General features: G+C 52.7%; 5 protein-coding genes across 8 annotated transcripts; 3 read left to right on the plus strand and 2 right to left on the minus strand.

Moving 5' to 3' along the window:
* The first annotated feature begins 1,823 nt into the window (after nt 1–1,823).
* LY6G5C (lymphocyte antigen 6 family member G5C) lies at nt 1,824–4,122 on the plus strand. The gene is made up of 3 exons (XM_068994168.1): nt 1,824–1,839; nt 2,919–3,086; nt 3,959–4,122. Exons 1-3 carry the CDS (start codon nt 1,824–1,826, stop codon nt 4,120–4,122), a joined length of 348 nt encoding a protein of 115 aa, XP_068850269.1.
* Nucleotides 4,123–6,628: 2,506 nt separating this feature from the next.
* Nucleotides 6,629–8,792, minus strand: LY6G5B (lymphocyte antigen 6 family member G5B). The gene is made up of 3 exons (XM_068994240.1): nt 7,900–8,792; nt 7,641–7,769; nt 6,629–7,350 (listed from the first exon to the last, which is right to left on the minus strand). Exons 1-3 carry the CDS (start codon nt 7,958–7,960, stop codon nt 6,947–6,949), a joined length of 594 nt encoding a protein of 197 aa, XP_068850341.1. The 5' UTR covers nt 7,961–8,792; the 3' UTR covers nt 6,629–6,946.
* Nucleotides 8,793–8,796: 4 nt separating this feature from the next.
* Nucleotides 8,797–12,548, minus strand: CSNK2B (casein kinase 2 beta). Its single transcript, XM_068994239.1, has 7 exons — nt 12,436–12,548; nt 11,753–11,835; nt 10,941–11,043; nt 10,317–10,432; nt 9,794–9,869; nt 9,468–9,657; nt 8,797–9,012 (listed from the first exon to the last, which is right to left on the minus strand). The coding sequence occupies exons 2-7, from the start codon at nt 11,822–11,824 to the stop codon at nt 8,922–8,924; spliced, it is 648 nt and encodes a 215-aa protein (XP_068850340.1). The 5' UTR covers nt 11,825–11,835; nt 12,436–12,548; the 3' UTR covers nt 8,797–8,921.
* A 279-nt stretch (nt 12,549–12,827) lies between these two features.
* Nucleotides 12,828–15,883, plus strand: GPANK1 (G-patch domain and ankyrin repeats 1). 4 transcript variants are annotated; one of them, XM_068960680.1, is made up of 5 exons: nt 12,828–13,097; nt 13,247–13,306; nt 13,631–13,841; nt 14,071–14,757; nt 15,325–15,883. In XM_068960680.1, the coding sequence occupies exons 4-5, from the start codon at nt 14,153–14,155 to the stop codon at nt 15,767–15,769; spliced, it is 1,050 nt and encodes a 349-aa protein (XP_068816781.1). In that variant the 5' UTR covers nt 12,828–13,097; nt 13,247–13,306; nt 13,631–13,841; nt 14,071–14,152; the 3' UTR covers nt 15,770–15,883. The 4 variants fall into 4 exon arrangements, with proteins under 4 accessions (XP_068816781.1, XP_068816785.1, XP_068816783.1 ...); XM_068960684.1 differs by lacking the exon at nt 13,631–13,841; XM_068960682.1 differs by lacking the exon at nt 13,247–13,306.
* Nucleotides 15,884–17,254: 1,371 nt separating this feature from the next.
* Nucleotides 17,255–19,593, plus strand: C22H6orf47 (chromosome 22 C6orf47 homolog). The gene has a single exon (XM_068960804.1). It carries the CDS (start codon nt 18,045–18,047, stop codon nt 18,936–18,938), a length of 894 nt encoding a protein of 297 aa, XP_068816905.1. The 5' UTR covers nt 17,255–18,044; the 3' UTR covers nt 18,939–19,593.
* Nucleotides 19,594–19,639: the final 46 nt, after the last annotated feature.

The following is a 19,639-nucleotide window of genomic DNA, read 5'->3' on the forward strand; positions in this document are numbered from 1 at the left end:
TCTGATTCTTTTTGTCACTCATTCAACATTTATATCGGTGCCAAGTGCTCCTCCCCAGTTCGCCATTACTCTGACTTTTCCCTAAAATAATTCTATTTTTATCGTGCCAAGGCTCTTCAGGTGAAGGCAGTGGTGTGTTTCTCTCGTATTTTTTCTTTCGCGTCTGCCTTTCTTGGTGTGTCTCCATCCTTTCGTCCTAGCTTCCTCATCAGCACCCCAAGACCAGATGATTCTTGAATAATCTGGCACCACAGCAGGGAATCCTCGGGCTGGGCCCGGCACCAAACCTTCAGACCAGAAGCTGGTGAAGGTGGAGTGTTCCTGGAAGCCTAGGACTTTCCGTAGCCCATCCGACCCTTAAAGCTAAAAACCTGAGTCTCTCACAGAGACTGATCTGGCCAGAGTCCGACGGAGCAGGCGAGGTGGGCCCAGGAGACCCTCCGGCGGAGGAAGGAAGCGTATGGGGCACCTGGAGCAGCATCCGGGTGTGGGAGGGATGTTGGCACCAAAGTGCCACCTTCCGGGGAAGCCGCATAGTACTTTAGGTGATCTGCCAGGGCAGGTTTCCCTGGTGGCTCAGGCGGTAAAGAATTCACCTGCAGTGCGCTAAGACCTGGGTTCGATCCCTGGGTTGGGAAGATCCCCTGGAGGAGGGCATGGCAACCCACTTCAATATTCTTGCTTGGAGAATCCCCATAGACAGAGGAGCCTGGGAGTCGGACACGACTGAGCGACTAAGTACACGTACACACACACACACACACACACACACACCCTCAGGGCAGGATGCCTGGGTCCCTACGAAGGCGCGACCTTCTCAGGTTTCTCTCCAGCCGCCTGGCCAAGAGCTGAGCTTGGGCTGGGGGCCGCCCTCGCGTCTTCCCAAAAGCTCTGAGGTGCAGCCAGGCACGGAGAGCGAGCTCACAGCTCCAGAGCCTGTGGGCACCGGAGATCAGACCCACTGACCTGAGGTTGAGCTGAGGCTGGACCGGAAAAGCAGGGGGGGGGGGGGCGGGTGTATGGAAAGGCTCTGGTTTTCTGGAACCCCTACTGGACTGAGTAGGGTCACTCACGACTCAGGTGCCCTCGCTTTTGGATTTCTGACACGTCATCCCCATCGTGAAAAATGGTATCACAGTCATCCCCTTTTGCAAGCCTATTCCCCCTTCCTCACCTCACATTCAGTCTAAGTCCAAATCTGTCTGGTCTTCCTTCTAAATGCTGCTCAGAGTCATTCACTTGTCGGCTTCCCTCTCTTCTGCTAGACCAGGCCGCCATCTTGTGACTGGACTCAGGAATAACTTCCTAACTGGTTTCCCTGCCTCAGAAATCTTTTACAAACAGAAATCTGATCTTGCACTCTTCTGCTGAAATCTCTGTCAGTGGTTTACTGCCCAAGTTCCCCCAGAAACACTCTTCCCCTTCCCCCCTCATTGTTGACTTGTCTCCCACTCTAGATTGTGCTCTGTGAGGGTAGGGACTTGGTGCAGTATTGTATCCCCAATACCTGATGCAGTGATCTAACGAATGTGTTGAATTAATATGAAAGAAGTTTCCCCTCTCCTTCCCCGATTCTCCCCATCCTTGTTTCCAAACCAGGATGTTAGGGCCGTGGGTGAGGACACTCTGTCCCTTGGCTGTAGATTCTAGCATTGATTTCCACTCCAAAAGGATGTTGCCTCCCCCCTTCCTCTTTGCCCACTTCTCTTTGGCCAATATAAGGCCAAACCGGAGGCTGGTGGGCAGTCATGTATGTTATGGAAGGCCATGCAGGTAGCCAGAATCAAATCCTGTACATAGTCCTCTTAATAGTGCTGGTCACGATGAGCTTGGTGTTTGGTAAGTGGTTCAATGGGGTCAGAAGGGATTCCAAACCTGCCGGATACAGAAACCCTGATACCAAGTATCTGCATACATGTACCAAGAATATTCAGGTAAAACCAGGCAGGAGGAAAGATGGGATGGGTAGGCTTGGTGGGATAATGCTCGGGGACTGATAACAGACTGATATTCGCTCTGAGGGAGATTTCTGGTGACTACCCCAAGGCTGTCTCACTCAACGGCAATAACCTGAATGGAGATACTAAGGGGAATCTCTTCAAATCTGAGGGCAATACAGAATGGGGAGGGTTGGGGGAACGTGCCAGATGACAGCCTCAAGATACACAGCATAGAACAAGGCTAAGTTCAGCCTGATAATTCCACTTGGCTGCAAAGCACCATCTACACAGAAACCAGATCAAAAGTGTTTGCTCAGCATGTGCCTCATACCAAGTGCTCTGCTGAGTCTGAAAGTGGGTTTTGGGGGCTCAATAACATGTGATCTGCGCCCAGGACCAGAGGAGGAGGGAAATGAATATGGTGTAGTTGGGGAGGGCTTTGGTGGACAACGTTTCATGAGTCTGCTCAGTGAAAGGACAACCAAACAAAGAATGTGGCCCTGGGCTGAAGTCTCTTGGCTACAGAAAGGAGAAATTCTTCCTGTCCTGTGATGATACACTCTGAGGTTTTCACACTCTGAACATTACAGATTAAGAAAGCATATTCAAAAGAGAATCTGGGGGTTGGGTGAGGGACAGTGAAACCAAGTCACAGAGGAAGCACTGTCTTAACAGGGCTGCCAAAAGTTGGAATGAACTGCCTTGGCCTAACCTTTAAATTTAGAGGTTTGTAGAGTGCTAAGCATGTTAGCCCCTCAAATGCATGTTAAATGAATGAGTTCCTCATTTCAGGAGGTATGAGAGTAGAGAGTGGAAATTTTTTCATGAGAACTAAAGCTTCTGATGTTAGATTAAGCCTGATGGTTTTCAAGAATTAGTCATTTTATGGTTTTCTGAGTAGGGAGGTAGGAGGGAACAATGGGGTCGATCAGTCTGGGAATTAGGTGGGTTTGGGGTCAGTGTTTCTCTGTGTTCCAGGTCAGTCTGAGATATATGATCAAGAACCCATTAAACAGAAATATTTCAACAAATACCTAAGCTGCTATCGATGCCTCTTTGAGACCAAGGAGTTGGGATGCCTTCTGGGATCTGACACCTGCCTTGTCCCAAAGGGCAGCAGTTGCATGACTCTGATCATAAAGAACAGTAAGCTGCCTCTTCCTTTCATCTTGGGTCCAGTCCATTCCTGAACTGAGTCTCTACCAGCCTTCTAAGCTGCACCCCAGCTGGTTCCCACAACTCTATGATACTGTTCTATCACTCCCTCTCTCTCTCCTTTCCTTTAGAGCTACTCCACATCGCCACTTCCATTCCTCTTCCCTTCTTGGCTCACCCTCCTTATAACACCCAGCCTCGCAGGCCTGGAGTTCACCAGATCCACTGGCCTTTCCTCGGGCTGCCTCCTCCCCGTCTGTCAGCGGTAGTTCCTGCCAGCACCATTCTTCTGCTACATCTTCCATTGCATCTTCTCAGCCTCCTTCACTGAGTCTTGCCTTTTTCTTCTGGAGCCTTAACAGCTCATGTTCACCAGAGTTTGGTCTTTTGCTGTCCTCCTCTTTACCTTCCCAGAGGAATTAAAAAAAAAAAACACACATTTATTTATTTAAGGTGCACCAGGTCTTAGTTGCTTCATGGGATCCTAGTTGCTTCATTGGATCTTAATTGCTTAGTGGGATCTTTCGGTTGCAGCATGCAGGATCTAGTTCCCTGACCAGGGATCAAACCTGGGCCTCTGCATTAAGATCTCAGAGTCCTGGCCACTGGACCACCAGGGAAGTCCCTGTCACTGTTTTGAATGGCTCTTTCCCACCAACCTTCCATGGGAAACTTCCCCAGAGCTCATGGCTGGTGACTCCCTGGCATTCCCTGACCCTGTCCAGTTTCGGGGATCTGCCTTTCTGGGGTCCAGGCTGGGGTAGGGCGTCAGTGATGGTCAGTCTCTGTGGCATGAGGGGATGGGAGGGCTCGGGGCTTTGCCTGGGACCTCCATGTCACTGATTGCTGCTGTCCGTCCCCAGACAGTGGTTTTGAGACCATGGTGAGTGACTGCCGCAGCAAGGAACAGATGAGTGACTGCTCATACACCCGCGCCTCTCCAGTGTTTGGCTTCTGGATATTCTCTCGATGCTGCTTCCAGAATTTCTGCAATAACCCTCAGAAGAGAATCCTGTATGTTCCTTAGAACTTCTGTAGAGACCTCAGGAGTACAATCCTGCCAATTTCCAGCTGCCCTCCTGATTTCCACCTGGGGACAGTTGGCACACTGTCCACCCTCCCCCGAGCAGCCCTCCCTGCCACCCTCAGCGGCAGGTACTAGATCCCAGCCCCATCTGCCTCTTGATTGATGCCGCTCAACACCCCTCAATTTCCACTCTGCCCCTTCCCACTTCTCTGCAGAATTCTCTGCAGTTTTCCTTCAAGTCCTCTGACATTGTTCCTCCTGTCTGCTCCCACCTCAAGGATACCCCTTTGCCCTGCTTCATTTCTTTTCCCACGACAGTCCTCTCACCCCAAGTCCCCAGCTGTTGCTCCCAAATAAATAGATGTACCAACTGTTTGGTTTGCCTCTCTCTTCTGGTGGATATGGAGGTTGAGGGATGTAGTACTACCTGACTATTCCATTATGGGAGCAGGTAAAGGGCTCCCCGACCTGCGGAGCTCGGCTCCTGCTTTGCCCTGCTGTGTCTGACTCAAGAGGAACTGGAAGCCCTCCTGTGGCTAAAACCGGAAGGGTAGTGGATGTTCTCAGAAATGCTGTCAGACCCAGAGCTGGGTGGGGACTGGCCAGGAGGTCCATGGGGGTATGCTGGTGGGAGTGGAGCTGTGAAAGAACCAGTCCCAGGGAGGAGAGGGTAGGGAAGGAATTCTGTGGAGAGATGCTAAGGCCTAGTGTCCTCTCTAATCCCAGGCTAATTTCCTTTTTCAAGGATCACGGTAACTCACTTCAATTTCGGGCCTTGGGCTTCTCAGCCTCTAAGGCTGCCTTTCAGTTTGACTTGCTAGAGCTGTACAGACCTGGGCCTTTGACTTATACTGAAGTCAGAGGTCATGGGGGAAAAGATGCAGGCAAAAGAGGAACATAGTGGCTTGTACCTCTTTACCTCCAACTGCTTCCTGATCTAGAAACAAACATTGGTTTCTCCCACCAGCGCATAGGCAGTCACAGGGGCCACAGAAATCCAAGTGCAAAATGTTGTATAGGTAAGAGTATATCCTGTGTGATGTCACTTTTACCAAGAACACGATGAAATTCAGGACAGTAGCTACTCCTGAGGGTTGGGACAGGGGAGGTTCTAAGAGGGGGCCTGAAGGCAGCTTTAGGTGCTGATAAAGGCCTTTATGCTAACTTGGCGAGTGGTATAACACAGGTGTGTAAGTTCACAAAAACCCATCTAAAAGTGTGCAAACATCTCTATGGCCAAAATGGTTTAAAACTAAATAGGGCAAAACCAGTGTGCTTTGTCTCTAAGGCATATCTGTTTTTGAGCCCATAACTTCTTTTGAGCCCATAACTTCTATTTGTGTGCACACACTGATACACATTCTCTCAATCCTGAGACACTTATCTCTACTTTAGAGGTGACCATAGTGAGGCTGAGACCGACTTACCCAGGTGACAGAGGAGCTGGGGTTGGGCCTCCCAGCCACAGGGGTGCACTACTTTTCAGAATGCTTCATAATTCTGGTACTGGGTCACCAGATTCAGAGGGGTGGATACCTGGCTGTACTCATCTGCATGTCCTGGTGCTTCTTAATACCAGGCCTGGCTCAGAGCGGTGTGTCCAGTATGTACTGAATGCATGGGGAAGGCTTGAGTTATGAAAATTCATTATTGCTTTCTGCATGCTTGCAGTTCTTCAAATTAAAATTAAAGGGCCTGCCTCTGCGGGCCTACCTGCGTACTCTGTACTCCCTCACCTCTTTCACTTAGACTTCCCACACAGCCGGTCCTGGCTGCCAGGACTCTGGAAAGAATGCAGGTGCCTCAGCTCCAGGTGACTCTGAGACGCAGACCTGTTGTGTTTGCTCTTGTGTTTTCGTGGTGGTTTTTTCCTTCCTCTTGTGGAAAAACCTGACATCACCTGTGAACTTCCTAGATTTTGGAGGGTATGTTTAAGGCTGGCAAGATTCATAATCTTCATACTTTGATCTCCAGCCGAGCAGAGGGGGTGGGATGGATGTGGGCTGTTTGAGGCAGGCCATTGAGGAAGCCACAAGGCCAAGTGTAGTGGGCAGGGCTCTGCAATGCTGTTTGAACCCCACGCCCAGCTACCTTTAACTTGTCTACACCTGCCCACACCTGACCCTGCCCCCATCAAAAACGTGACAAGGACTCTGGGCAGTTTGTTTATTGTGGAGGAGGACTAGGGAGTGAAGAACAAGGGACAGACCCCCTCCTCTCCCTGGGAATCTGTGCAAGTGGGTGTCATGGCTCAGGGATGTGAAGCGGAGCTGAGGAAGCCAGAGACTGGGAAAAGAGATGAGAGCAGGCAGCTGACCAGGCAGGAGCATGGGGGGTAGACAGTGAAGGAGGGGCGCCACAGTGCTCAGTCAGGAAACCTGCACAAAGTCCAGCTCTCACCCTTTCTGATCAAGTTCAGTCTGGCACAGACTGAACTAGCTAGGTATAGCAGAGTGGAAACAGCCAGACTGAGAGAGATCAGGAAGATGGGGGGTGGGGTGGGGGTGATGGGACATTCAGTTAACAGGACAGTGTTGAGAAAACCATTGTGCCTTTACCCAGGTCAGCCTAGGCAGAATCCGCATTTGAGATTATATTCTAGGTGGTCGAAGGGCTCTGGGTACACTGCCAACTGCTTTTTTGGGGGAGGAGACGAGACCAAAACCATACGGACACCGGAAGGACAAAGGAAAGGCAAAAGAAAGGAAGACTGAGAACTTACAGACCCAAGAGTGGGAGTGTTCTGAGAAGACAATGCATGATGCTGGGGTGCCAGGAGTGAGACGCTAGACCAGAGAGAAATCTATCTGCGCAGGGAAAGATGTCAGGGACCAGCCCAGGGAAGAGTCAAAAGTCCAGAATTGTTGAGGAACAGGTATATGCTGCGCAGGTCAGCAATGGGCAAACTCAGATTCACGGGTGGGCCAGCCAGCGGGTCCAGGCCTTCAGAAGGCTCCTCCCCAGCAGGGAAGCTGGGCAGGGGCAGTGATAGGTTCAGGGTTTGGTAGAACCACAGGATCTGGGACTGAGACAGGGGCAGAGCCAGGGACCTGTCAGGGGCCTCAGGCAAGGCACTCTGGAGCTGGGGACTGTACCAGGAGTTGCAGTAGTCATACTGGCAGCACTGGGCCGAGTACCAGTACTCTGAGATGTAGGTGGGGAGGTTTTCTTGGCAGCGGTAGGAATTGTGTTGTCCACAGCCTCGGATTAAGAAGCGAGCTTTGTTCTCTGGAGAAGAAGGGACAACTAATAACCCTTGCTGCCTCCCACAGTCACCAAAACTGGTACCCCTTTCACAGACCTGCCCATCCCTCACCTAGACCCAATTTCCTTTCCAGACTCCTGCAGAAGAGGCCAGAAGAAATTCGCTTAATCGGCTCCCCAGAACTCCAGACCCCTCCCCTACCAGAAACCTCCATCTCCTTAGACCTCAGGCCCCAAGCAGCCCTCATTTACAAGAGGAGACAATGCCATAGGCTGTCCTGCCAGTGGCCCCTTCCCTGCCTGACTCAACTCACCATAGTTGATGCTGATCACCATGCACGGGGATGAGCTGCTGATAGTGCACTTCTCTGAGCCTGAAATGCATCCTACAGCAGGATTTTCTAAGAGGCAGAGGTGGCAGGTCCGGACTTCAGAAACAGGAGCTGGGGAAGCGGAAGACACGGATGGTGGTGTTGGCCCACTCCAAGCTCCCTGCCTTGCAACATCCCGCTCATCCACCGCCACCCTCCCTGTACTCAGCCACCCCTCCTGCCCTGCCCCTGCTCCACTTACCCTTTCCCACCGTGAAGCCCACCATGACCAGTGCACCTATAAGCATGTGGGCCTTCATCATGGACTTCTGGGGAGAGGGGCATTCCCCGAGGGGTGCCTAGAAACCCCGTGACCACACTCCTTGAGCCTGAACTGCAGGGTGGTTTTGACAGGTAGTCTGGGCAGGAGCTGCTGTAGGTACAAAGCTATACTCCTCCCTGGGGCAGGAAGCAATTAGCTTGGCAGGAGAACATGTCCTCACCCACCTGGTCTGGTTCCTGAATGTGGGAGCGGCAGCCCAGACAGGTGCAATATCTGGGCCCCAATCCAGCAGTCTACTTTTGTCCTGAGTGTCCCTCAAAGATCTGTTCCTGCCCCTCCAGGGTCCATGGATTAGTTTCATTCTCTGGTATCATCTGCCATCCTCCCTACACAACAGGGCCAGTCCCTATTGTTCTGGGAGAAACTTTAACCAGGAACCCAGTGACCTTCATCCTTCTGAGATGAGCATGTCTCAGCTTCCCCAGGAGGGGGCACACAGACACAAAACAGCAATTCTGGACCTTGAACCTCTTCTCCCCACCCCTTACAGTTCAGTTTATTTTGGGACCACTTTCTTTATAAAACTCAAAGTGATGTTGATTACATCCCCTAAACAGCCAACTGCAGGTAGCACAAAAAGAGCAAATATTTCTCCAGTCTTTGAAATCCGATTTCTGTCTTTGCCTCGTGATCTCCGTACATCCCTACACCCAGTCCTAAAAACATCACCCAAATCTACTGGGTACAAATCTGTGCTGGTTTTCCACTTGAAGAGAGTGGGCTGGGCCAGGAGGGCTCCTGGGGCCCAGCATACCATTACCCGTGCTTCCCCAACCCCAAACACCAGCCAATCAGCCCATGGCCTTTTCTTCCATTTTATTTCATATTCCCACCACAATAATGACTCCTTTAATTTAAACTAAAAACCATAGAGGGTTCCTGAAATTGTGGCAGCAAAGGAATGAAAGTGTCAAAGACCGAGGGACAGGTGGGGTGGGGAATCAGCGAATCGTCTTCACTGGGCTCTTGAAGTTGCTGGCGGCTTGGAGCTGCAGCTGGTAGGCCATTGGATGGATCTTGAAACCGTAAAGCCTGGGTTGGGGCAGAGGTGAGAGAGGAAGCACAGTGAGCCCCATCCTGGCCTGCCAGTGGCCTGCATTCCCCCCTACCCCAGTTTCTTCATGGGCCTGCTCAGTACTTCAAGGCAGTGGTTCCCCAACTTCTCCCTTTAAGAATATTTGGAAATGTATTTTAAATATCTATTAAAACTCAAATTCAAAGCTACAAATATGTGTCTGTACATATATACGTGAGTATATACACGGCAGTACTTGTTTTAATATAAAAGCTGAACTTTCTTTTTCTACACCAGAGCAAAAATGATACTGCAGGAAGATCACACACTTCAACCGTGGCTCTGAGAATTTCCTAGCGAAAGTTGAGCACACAAAATGGCAACAAGGCTAGCTACTGCCTCATCCTCCCTTCTTTCTGGGGGATCCCAGGCACTTCTTTTGACCCTTGGTGACTCTGTCCCTGCTCCCCACCTGGGCACAAACTGGTTGGCGGGCCTCTTGGGCCGGTACTCGGGGTGCACCATGAAGAGCATGTGAGGGAAACCGGTGCCGAAGTAGGCGCCATCCGTGTGGTGGTGCCTCGATGACTTGGGTGTGTACACGTCCATGCACTTGGGGCAGTAGAGCTTCACCATGGCCTCACCTGGGATGTCTGAAAGGCCTGGGAGACAGCCAGACTCAGCAGGCCAGGTTACCCAAGCCTGCCCAACCTCCCTCCTGGACTCAGGCCCCAACCTGCTGAGCCCCAACTCCATCCCAGCCTGCCATGGCCCTCCTTTCCCTTTCCCAGCACTCACCGATGGGAAGCATTGGCTGGTTCTCACAGTACACACGGGGACAGTATCCAAAGTCTCCCTGCTGGTACTTTTCCAACTGATGTGAATGGAATTGAAGGAGTTGGTGGGTAGGTATGAAGAAAAGAGGCAACCCCCTCCTCAGCCCAATCCACATCACTGTGTCCCCAACTCCTTCTGCCTCTTAATGTCCAGAGGCCCCTTCTCTGGCTCAGATGGGCCTTCAGACTCCCCTGCTTCCTTTCATCCAGTCAGGCAGTCTGAAGATCATCAGACATTCACTGCTTATTCCCTGAGGAAGAGGCAGTCTACAACTTTCTGCTCTAGGTCACATCTCCCTCCCCCAAAACACTCCCTTCACCTCAACCCTCAATCAGGTCTTAACCCCTAGGCCCAGATTCTGGGGTTCTTTCCCCTCTTCTCAGCTAGATTCCGTGACAAGGCTGAAACGAGTGACTTCTTGCTGAAGGAAACTCTGCTTCCCTGTTGCCTCTGAAGGAACCGACTGGGAGTAGAGAGGCCTCACCATCTGGGCGATGCCACGGTTGGTGAGGATATAGCGGGCGTGGATCAATCCATAGAGCATTTCGGCTGCTTGCTCAATCAGGTCACTCTGGTTGGGGTTGTCTTCCAGCTCCTCATCTGAAACATGGCACCAGCCAAATGCAACCACTTGCCTTACAACTTTTTAAGGTGCCCTGCCCACTCCCGGGGGCTGCTGGCTCTTCGGCCCAGCACCCAACTTGGAGCCTCACCCCACCCACAGCCTGGGCCTCTGCCCCTTCCACCAACCCAAGGGTTTCTTTCCATCCCTCTCAGCCTCTGCTTCCTTCTCTTCTTTAATAAATAAATGCAAAGATGTCAACACGGAAGATAGAACTCTAACCTGGAAGGGGCAAGGAAGAAGATAACACCCATGGAGAAACTAGCATTTTTGATAAGTGCTAAGTTATAGGATCAGAGTATGAGAACAAGTGTAGAAGTCACAAAATTAGGCAAGAGTGAGGTACGGAATCAAAATGAAGTAAAGGATTTGGGGTTAAAAGGGTTAGAGAACCAAAAGGAAATTTAGAAATTCATGAAGCAGATAAACAGGGTGTGAATAGGAAAAAAACAGCACACACACAAAACAACCCTGAGGGTGTCTCACCAGGCTCCAGGTCCAAGATCATGTCTAAAGCTTGTCGATAGTGAGGCACCTGTTCATTGAGTCCAGTGAGATTGAATTTGTCCTGGATATAGTCTTCATCCACCTGTCCGGACGTGAAGTCAAAAGGAAACCCAAAGCAGAATCCTCAGCTTTGACCTGGGCAGGGTGCTCTAACTCGTGCCTTATCTTCAACACAACTGCTTCATTCCCTTTGTTCCGCACTCCCAACTCAGCAGAAGTACTTGAACCTCTCTCCCTAGTTCATGTATACTGCCCACCCAGAAGAGGTCTGGCTTTTTTCTCCTAAACATAAGCAATCCCCTCCTTACAGAGGCAGTCCTTTCAAGATCCCTGTCCTGATTCCTGTTCCTAGCTCTAGGAATCAGTTTTGGCCTCTCCTGAGGGGCAGCTGGCTCTCTGAGGAAGGTGGGGGCTGAACAGCTTGGATTCTGAAGTCAGCTACACTCCCTTATGTTAACACACAGCCACGCTATAAAACATTTTAACGTGAAGTGTTTTAATTCTCCTAATAGCTACCAGAAATACATACTATCAGTACTTCCCTGGTAAAAAAAAAAAACAAAAACACAGGTTGACACGTCCAACGTTAGGCTGTTGGAGGGTGGCAGGGTTGACTTGGGGGTCTCAGTCTTGACCCTTCACCACAAGTTAGAGAGCACTACTAAGGGGACTCCTCCTTGACAAGAGTTTTTACTAAAGTATGTAAGAGAAGTGTGTGGAGGCTTTATGTGCAGGAGATTATGTGGCCAGGTTACATGTGGAGGTGGATGGTAGGGTTGAGGAGAACTCACCTCACAGAAGAATTCATTGCCACGGAGCCCACAGAACCAGGAAATCCAGGACACCTCCTCTGAGCTGCTCATCTTCACGTCGGCTAGAGACAGAAGAGTATAAGCCTAAGCTCTCCCTCCCAACCTCTGGTATCCTCACTCCTCCCACACTTTGCCCTCAAACCATGGAAGAATTTGGGGCTACCGTTTTCTTAAAGAACCCGAGACTGGAGCACGTCTCTCTAGCTCCTCTAATTTACATTCCAGCCCCTTTTCACTGAGATTACATAGAGAAATTCTTCGGGGTCCACCAGCTGTGAGAAACCGACAGGTCTTGACCCCACTAGTCCTACCTCCATCCCTGACGCTTCTGAAAGCCAGGCCCCTCTCTCCTCAGTGTCAACTCCGGTAGGGCCGTGGCTCAAGCTCCCTACCCCCGCAGGTCTCTGGCCCCATTCTCAAGGGTTCCGAAGTTTATCCTTTCCAAGCAAGAGCTGGGCCCTCCTTTTCTCATGGCCTATAGGTGGTCGTCAGGTCCGTTTCATGGGAGTCCCGACATCCCGCCTCCACCCTTCGGGCCACCTCTCCTACTCTCGGTGCCGGACCGGGTCATTTCCTTTCCCACCCCCACATCAAGACGCGGAGACCCCATGTGCCGCGCCCAGGGACAGGGGACATGGCGCGGCGACGACCACCACACTCACCGACTGGACGGGGACTGGGACCGGGGGACGGGGAGGGGAAGGGGAGTTTCTGCTTCCAAAGACCGCGACGACGGCTACAACGCAGGCCGCGGACCCGACCGCGGCAGGCGAAGTGGGGTGGGGGGAGTGGAAACTGGGGAGGGTGGGGAAGAGGGCAACGCGCAAGTGCTTAGTTAGGAGCCGCGGTGCATGCCGGGAAATGGAGTCCTTGGAAAGAAGAAACTGACGAAACTAGGGAAAAGCGAACTACAAATCCCAGGATGACCCGCGCACGACCCTGGTGTCACGAGGCCCCGGGGGAGGGGTACGCTGGGGGCGGGGCGCAGCAGGGCACTGCGAGCCGCCACCGGAAGCGGAAACTCAGTACCGCGTTCTGGGCCAGTTAGCCTGGGAGATATAGTCGTGTGATTCCGGGGACTGCAGGGCCATGGAGGGGAGGGGGTGGGCCGGGAGAGGAACTAGGCTGGCTGGTTGCTTCTTGCTTCTCCCATCAAACAGCGAGCCTCAGGCCTCGGCGAGACTTTGCTGCCCAGGGCATTGACCTCATCCCCAGCCAGCCAGCCCTCCTGGCCCTTATTGCCTTGCTCCTTGGAGTCAGCCCGTCAAGGAGACCCGCGACGGGGCCCATGTTTCATCCGGGGTTCGCGCAGCGGAGGCGGGAGGTGAGGCCGGGTTCCATGCTGAGGGTCCTGGGTAGGGTGTACTGGGATGAGCTGAGCGGTGTGAGAACCAGGACGGCCGCGTGGGCTAACCTGAGGTGGTGCCAGCCATTCTGCTGCTTGTCCCCTTGCACTTCTCCATTTCCTCTTAGGGCTTGAACGGGGCTGCTGTGGGCGCTAAGTGCGACCTTCGAACCCTGGTCAGAGTAATGGTGAGGGGCTGCGTGACGTTATTTCATTTCAGGGTTTCTGGGCATTCTCCGCCTCAGAGCCTTTTTTAACCCTGAGAGTGATTTCCCAGGTCCAGAAAATGAGCTCGGAGCGGGGGCCACGTTGAGGGAGGAGGCGAAGGGCATTGTGGGGGCGTTATGTAAAAACAGAACCCCAACCGACGGATCTTTCTCAGTCCTCGCGCTGCCCCGGCACGTGGTGCGTTGTGCTTCTGCTATGGAAACATTCCAGGGCGGGAAAAACCCGGCGCTAGCGCGCGCCTGCACCCTCAGGTGTTTTGTTTTGTTTTGTTTTGTTTTCCCCAGCCACGCATGCGTCTTTGTGCCCTGTGATTATTTGTCGACTCCTTTGCTTAGAGTAGCGCCATTTTGCAGTACGGAAGCTATAAAGCGACACAGACTGGAACCTCTTAGCTGCTTCCTGCTTCCGGAGACGTGTCGCGTTTGTTTTTGTTTGGGAAGAACTTACCCTGAAATAGGAAGATTTAAAGAGCCAATTTGATTGTTTTTCTTAATGGTATGTTTTACGCTGTGATAAAGTTGTCTCAGAGAGGCTGGTATTGTTGGTGCGGATGGAGGTAGGGGCGGATCGCACGGTCTGGGCAACTGTCTTACGGAGACTTCTTTCTTACCTTTACTGAGGGGCATTGTCTGTTACTGACCCTACAGGGTCCCAGGTTGTGGGGTCACTTTTGGGTTGGGAGGGGATTTTTGACGCTAAGGATACTTTTTGTTTATCTCATTAGGTGTCTGGAACTGGCTCTGGTCGCTGCAGGACCACCAGGGGCTTGGCTTCCTAGTCTCATTTTCCTAGATTTCCCAAAAGCCATGTCTGGGTCTTCCCTCATTAACTTTACCCCAGCCACTGATCCCAGTGATCTGTGGAAAGATGGGCAGCTGCGATCACAGCCTGAAGAGCTGGAGCCCATCCTGGATGGGGCTGCAGCCCGGGCTTTCTACGAAGCCTTGATTGAAGATGAGAGCAGCACTCCTGAAACCCAGAGAGCTCAGCCTGGGCCTGCCAGGAAGAGGAAGAAAAGAAGAATGACGAGGGAGACTGCAGCAGGAGCAGCAGGAGGACATGGACAAAGGAGATCCCTTGACGCAAAGGACAAGACGACCCAGCAGATACTGAGGGCAGCCCAGGAGGGGGACCTGGCAAAACTAAAAAGGCTGTTGGATCCCCGTGAGGCAGGGGGAGCTGGAGGGAATATCAATGCTCGGGATGCTTTCTGGTGGACCCCTCTGATGTGTGCTGCCCGAGCAGGCCAGGGGGCAGCTGTGCGCTATCTCCTGGGCCGTGGGGCTGCCTGGGTAGGGGTCTGTGAGCTGGGGGGCAGAGATGCTGCTCAGTTGGCTGAAGAAGCAGGTTTCCCTGAGGTGGCCCGCATGGTCAGAGAGAGCCCTGGAGAGACAAGGAGTCCAAAGAACCGGTGAGGGAAGCCTTATCTTTTAATATTATTTAAACTTTTAAATCTATTTTTGTTTTATTGAAGCATAGTTCAAGTATATAAATTACATATGTACAATATAGCAATTCAGGATTTTTTTAAAGTGATATTCTGTTTATAGTCATTGTAAAATATCTGCTAAATTTCTGTGTTGTACACACTCTCTGGGTTTAAATCCTGATTGTACTTCTTGGGCAAGCAACCTAGCGTCCATGTGGCTCACTTTTCCTATTTAAGAAATTAGACTATACTTCTTATAGGGTTGTTAGGGTTAATTAAATGGGTTAATATACATAAAATACTAGAACAGTGCTTGTATTTAATAGCATAGTAAGCACTGTACAAATGTTAACTATAGTAATTATTATTTCCCACCCAAGAACCTTATGAGGCCTTAACCATTCCTTCAGGTCCACTGTTGCTAACTGGGGAGGAAAGACAATTTGTTTCCTGGCAGAGATACTGGAAGGACCTTGTCCCACCCTGCCACCCACCTCTGAGGCCTAAACCCTTGTGCTACCCTTAACCTTTCTCTTTTTTTCTCTCCAGGTCCCGATCCCCCTCCCCCCAGTACTGTGAGACTTGTGATGCCCACTTTCAAGACTCTAACCACTGTACATCCACTGCTCACCTGCTGTCGCTGTCCCGGGATCTCCGGCCCCCCATCCTACCACTTGGGGTCTCTACCTCCAGCCCAGGCTTCAAGCTGCTGCTGAGGGGGGGCTGGGAGCCTGGAATGGGGCTAGGACCCCGGGGTGAGGGCCGTGCCAACCCTATCCCCACTGTCCTCAAGAGGGACCAGGAGGGGTTAGGCTACAGACCAGCACCTCAGCCCCGAGTTACACATTTCCCAGCTCGGGATATACGGGCAGTGGCTGGGAGGGAGAGAGCCCCTAGGATGACCACACTGAACCGCAGGGAGGAGAAAAGGCAGGAAGAGAAGGACAAGGCCTGGGAGCGGGATCTGCGGACATACATGAACCTCGAGTTCTGACCTTGGTGTGTTGCTGAAGTCTGAACTTGGGCCCCGAACTTACACTTGGGCTTCTACTTCCTGATGTCTGCCCAGGTTCCATACCTTCTGGTTTTGATCAGTGGACTCTGCCTTCAGTAGAAAGAAGCCAAAAGTTGAGAAATAAAATCAAGCTTTTCTCCCTCTTTGTGTTTTATTCACTTTTCTGGAAGCTCTTGCAGGGAAGCCAAACGAGACGGGACCACATGAAATTCTACCAGAACCAGAAGAGGCAGCTCCTCTACGTGGCCTGATAGGGTTGCCTCTGCCAGTCTGGTTCACTTCTAGTCCCCAGCCACTGTTCTTAGTGCCCCACCTATTTTTTCAACCCCTGAACCAGGAATTACCCGTCTGTATGCAAGTCTATGCAGAGCTTCCCTGGTGGCTCAGATGGTAGAGTCTGCCAGCAATTCAGGAGACCCAGGCTTGATCCCTGGGTTGGAAGATCCCCTCAAGAAGGAAATGGCAACCCAGTCCACTGTTCTAGCCTGGAGAACCCCATGGACAGAGAAGCCTGGTGGGCTACGTTCATGGGGTTGCAAAGAGTCAGGCATGATTGAGCGACTAACACTTTCATGCAAGTTTGACCTCCCACAGAAAGCACCCTCTGTCCACTCTAGCCAATTCAATCACTGATTTCACAAGTTTGTTTACTATGTGCTTTGAATGGGAATGAGACAAGCCCAATCTTAAGGCTGCTCGCACCTGTAGGAGACACGATGTGATAAAAAGAATGCATGGTGATGGGGAAGTCAGGAAAGGCTCAGAAATGATCACGGGTGGTGTCTTGCAGGAAGAGGGCAGTGTGATACGAAGACCAAAGATGTAGGCTGTTAGCTGAGCTGGAACCAGAACTCTGGCCTCCCAAATCTACACTTTAAGCCAAGGTTCTTCATTTTGATACCCGAAAACTCCTAAGGGCAGGAAGCACATCCTGTTTGTCTACACTTGTCTTCCCCATACTTCCTCTCCTGCTCCTCCTGCCTCATACCAGGTGCCAGGCATATGAAGTGCCCACTGTTGTCAAATCCAAGAGGTAAACATCTGTGCATGGAGGAGCAAGGAAGGGCTACTCAAGCCCCAAGCCTCCTCTCAGCTTTCTCTTCTGGAAAAGCCTTTCATGAAATCGTGAACTAGAAGAGCGGAGCGGGATGCAGGGAAGAACTCAAGGAAACTAAAGGGGGCGGGCGAGGTTAAGGGGATACCAGCGGCCGGGGGTTTCTAGGCGACGAAAATGGAGCCTGGGCTTATATATTCACGCTTTTGGCTCCTGTGACCTCGGCTGTACGCCCCTCGGAACGGCCGGTGCGCTCTGATGGCGCGCACAGGCAGCTCGGGCCGGGGGCGGGGGTTGGGGGGCGGTCGATCGACAGGGTCCGCCCCGCGAGCTGGGGCTCCGCCTCCGCCTGTCCTCTAGTCCCGGTGCGGCTGCTTCCGGGCTCTGCGCTCCGGGCGGCTTCGCGAGGCCGAGGCCCCGACGCTGGGCCCGGGAGGGGCTGCATCGCTTGGATGCCTGGACTCCAGGCTCCCCAGGCAGGCGCGCGCTTTGCCTCGCTCCCGGGATCTCCCAAGACATCTCCGGCCTGACCTTGCGAAGACTGAATCTCAGCTGCGGGCTGGGGTGCCAGTGGGGCCACGTTATAGGAATCACAGCCCTCTGAATCAAAGCAGGAACGTTGCTGGCTGGAGTTTGCCGGATACCTCACCCCCCACTCACTTAACAGGAGACTTCTTTCTGAGCTGCCTTAGGGCAGCAGTTAGGACTCTCCTGGTCGGTCGGGAGCACCTAGGAACCGAGGCCACCTTCCTTCCTTCCTTCCTTTTTGGATGGAGAACCGCCTCCCCAGTTTCTGGGGCACCTTGGGGCGTGGCCTTGGTGAGTGAAACTTGGGGTGCTGCCTGCTGGGAAGGAAACCTGGAAGACAGGGAGGACACTGTGACGGTGTCCCAGGCTTTGTCAGATCCGTAGACTTTTGGAATCTTGTGTGTGTGCATAGTGGGGTGGTGGTGAATGGATTTGAATGTGCCTCTCTTTACCTTAAAACTGAAACGGAAACAAGCCGCTTCAGGCTGCATGACCATCCCGGGAAGAGGAGAGCCACTTCTGAGTTCAGAGTAGGACTCTCCAAGCAGATTCCTGTTCTTCTGAGCCTAAACACACTCTGGTTTCTGAGGAAATCCTCAGTCCTCCATCCAAGAACCTAAGCCGTGCCAGGAAGCAGCCCCAGAATTGGAGGGCTCATTGCACACCCCAGCCATGTTCCTCCGACGCCTTGGTGGCTGGCTCCCTCGTCCCTGGGGCCGCCGGAAGTCGACAAGACCTGACCTGCCCACCCCAGAACCCAGACGGATGGACAGCTCCTCTGAGAATTCAGGGAGTGACTGGGACAGTGCCCCAGAAACCATGGGAGATCTGGGGTCTCCCAAGACCCAGGGCTCAGGTGCACAGAGGAGCTCTGGGGCTGCTCCAGAACCAAGCAGGGAGGCCCAAGTTGAGCAACTGGGGTACAAAAGAATGGATTCTCTCAAGTGGGAGAAGACTGCTTCCAGCACCCAAGAGTCTGGGAGACCAGAGGCTGGGGAGACCATTCCCAAACTAGGACAGGATCCTGTGGACTCAGATGGCACCGGGAAACGTGGAGGGTCCCCTGAAGAGGAATTGAACCCCTCAGTGGCTGAAGCCCTGGTGGAGAAGCCTGGCCGGCGTCAGAAGCTGCTGGGCTGGTTGCGGGGGGATACAGGTGGGGGAGCAGGGGCTCCCCACCAGTATCTGGGGGACCCAGAGGAGTGTCTGCAGATCTCCACCAACCTGACCCTGCACCTGCTGGAGCTGCTGGCCTCAGCCCTGCTGGGGCTCTGCTCAAGGCCCTTGCGGGCAGCCTTGGACGCGCTGGGCCTGCGTGGACCGCTGGGCCTCTGGCTGCATGGGCTGCTGTCCTTTCTGGCTGCTCTGCATGGACTCCATGCCGTGCTGAGCCTACTGACCGCTCACCCCCTGCACTTTGCCTGCCTCTTTGGTCTTTTACAGGCCCTGGTACTGGCCGTCAGCCTCCGGGAGCCCATTGGGGATGAGGAGGCCACTGACTTGGAGGGGGAGAAGTTAGGGAGGGAGGGGGAGGAGCAGAGGGGAGACCCAGGCAAGGGGCTGTGACCAAGGGGTACGGTGTGACCCAGGGTCCTACCCTCAGTGGGGTGGGAGCAAGGATGAAGATAGTGTGGGAGGTATGATCCAAATTGTAAGCACAGGGACCTCAGGGAAGGGGCAGAAACCCCAGAGTATGAGGGCACAGAGCCCCCTCCACACACAGGAGAGCTGTTCAGGGTGTCTGTGTTTATGGACAGTGGGGGCCTCGCCCTTGAATTCACCAGCTGTTGTTAATTTTTGCTTTTACATTTTTCCCACTTTGTTTTCTTCTTCCACCTCCACTTTTTAAAAGCAAAAAAAAAAAAAAAAGTGTGGTGGTGAGAATAAAGACTGAAGGGTCCTCTCAACCTTTTAAAACTCTCCAGGGGTGGAGAAAACCAGTCAGGACAGACAGACCTCTGGGTGGGGTAAGAGGGTGGTTGAGAGACTCGGGGGATCCCTTGGATCCTGGGATCTGCACCATCTAGGGAAGAGCAGCACTCCTAGGTGGGTAGATTAGGGAGTCTGGATGGGGTTCCCACAGGTGATGGGGAGCCTGAAGGGAGGACCTGAGGATTCCTAGGAGCCAGGGGGAGTGGGGCTGGGTACAGGCAGTGTTGGCATGATGGCCAGCTCATAGGGGCTGGCAGCTCGCAGGCAGCATGGGGAGCACTGGAGTTTGCAGACCCCACTAGGGGGTTGGGTTTGCTCACTCAGCAATAAATAAC

This window comes from Capricornis sumatraensis, chromosome 22, assembly GCF_032405125.1.
Source record: "Capricornis sumatraensis isolate serow.1 chromosome 22, serow.2, whole genome shotgun sequence".
Taxonomy (NCBI): domain Eukaryota; kingdom Metazoa; phylum Chordata; class Mammalia; order Artiodactyla; family Bovidae; genus Capricornis; species Capricornis sumatraensis.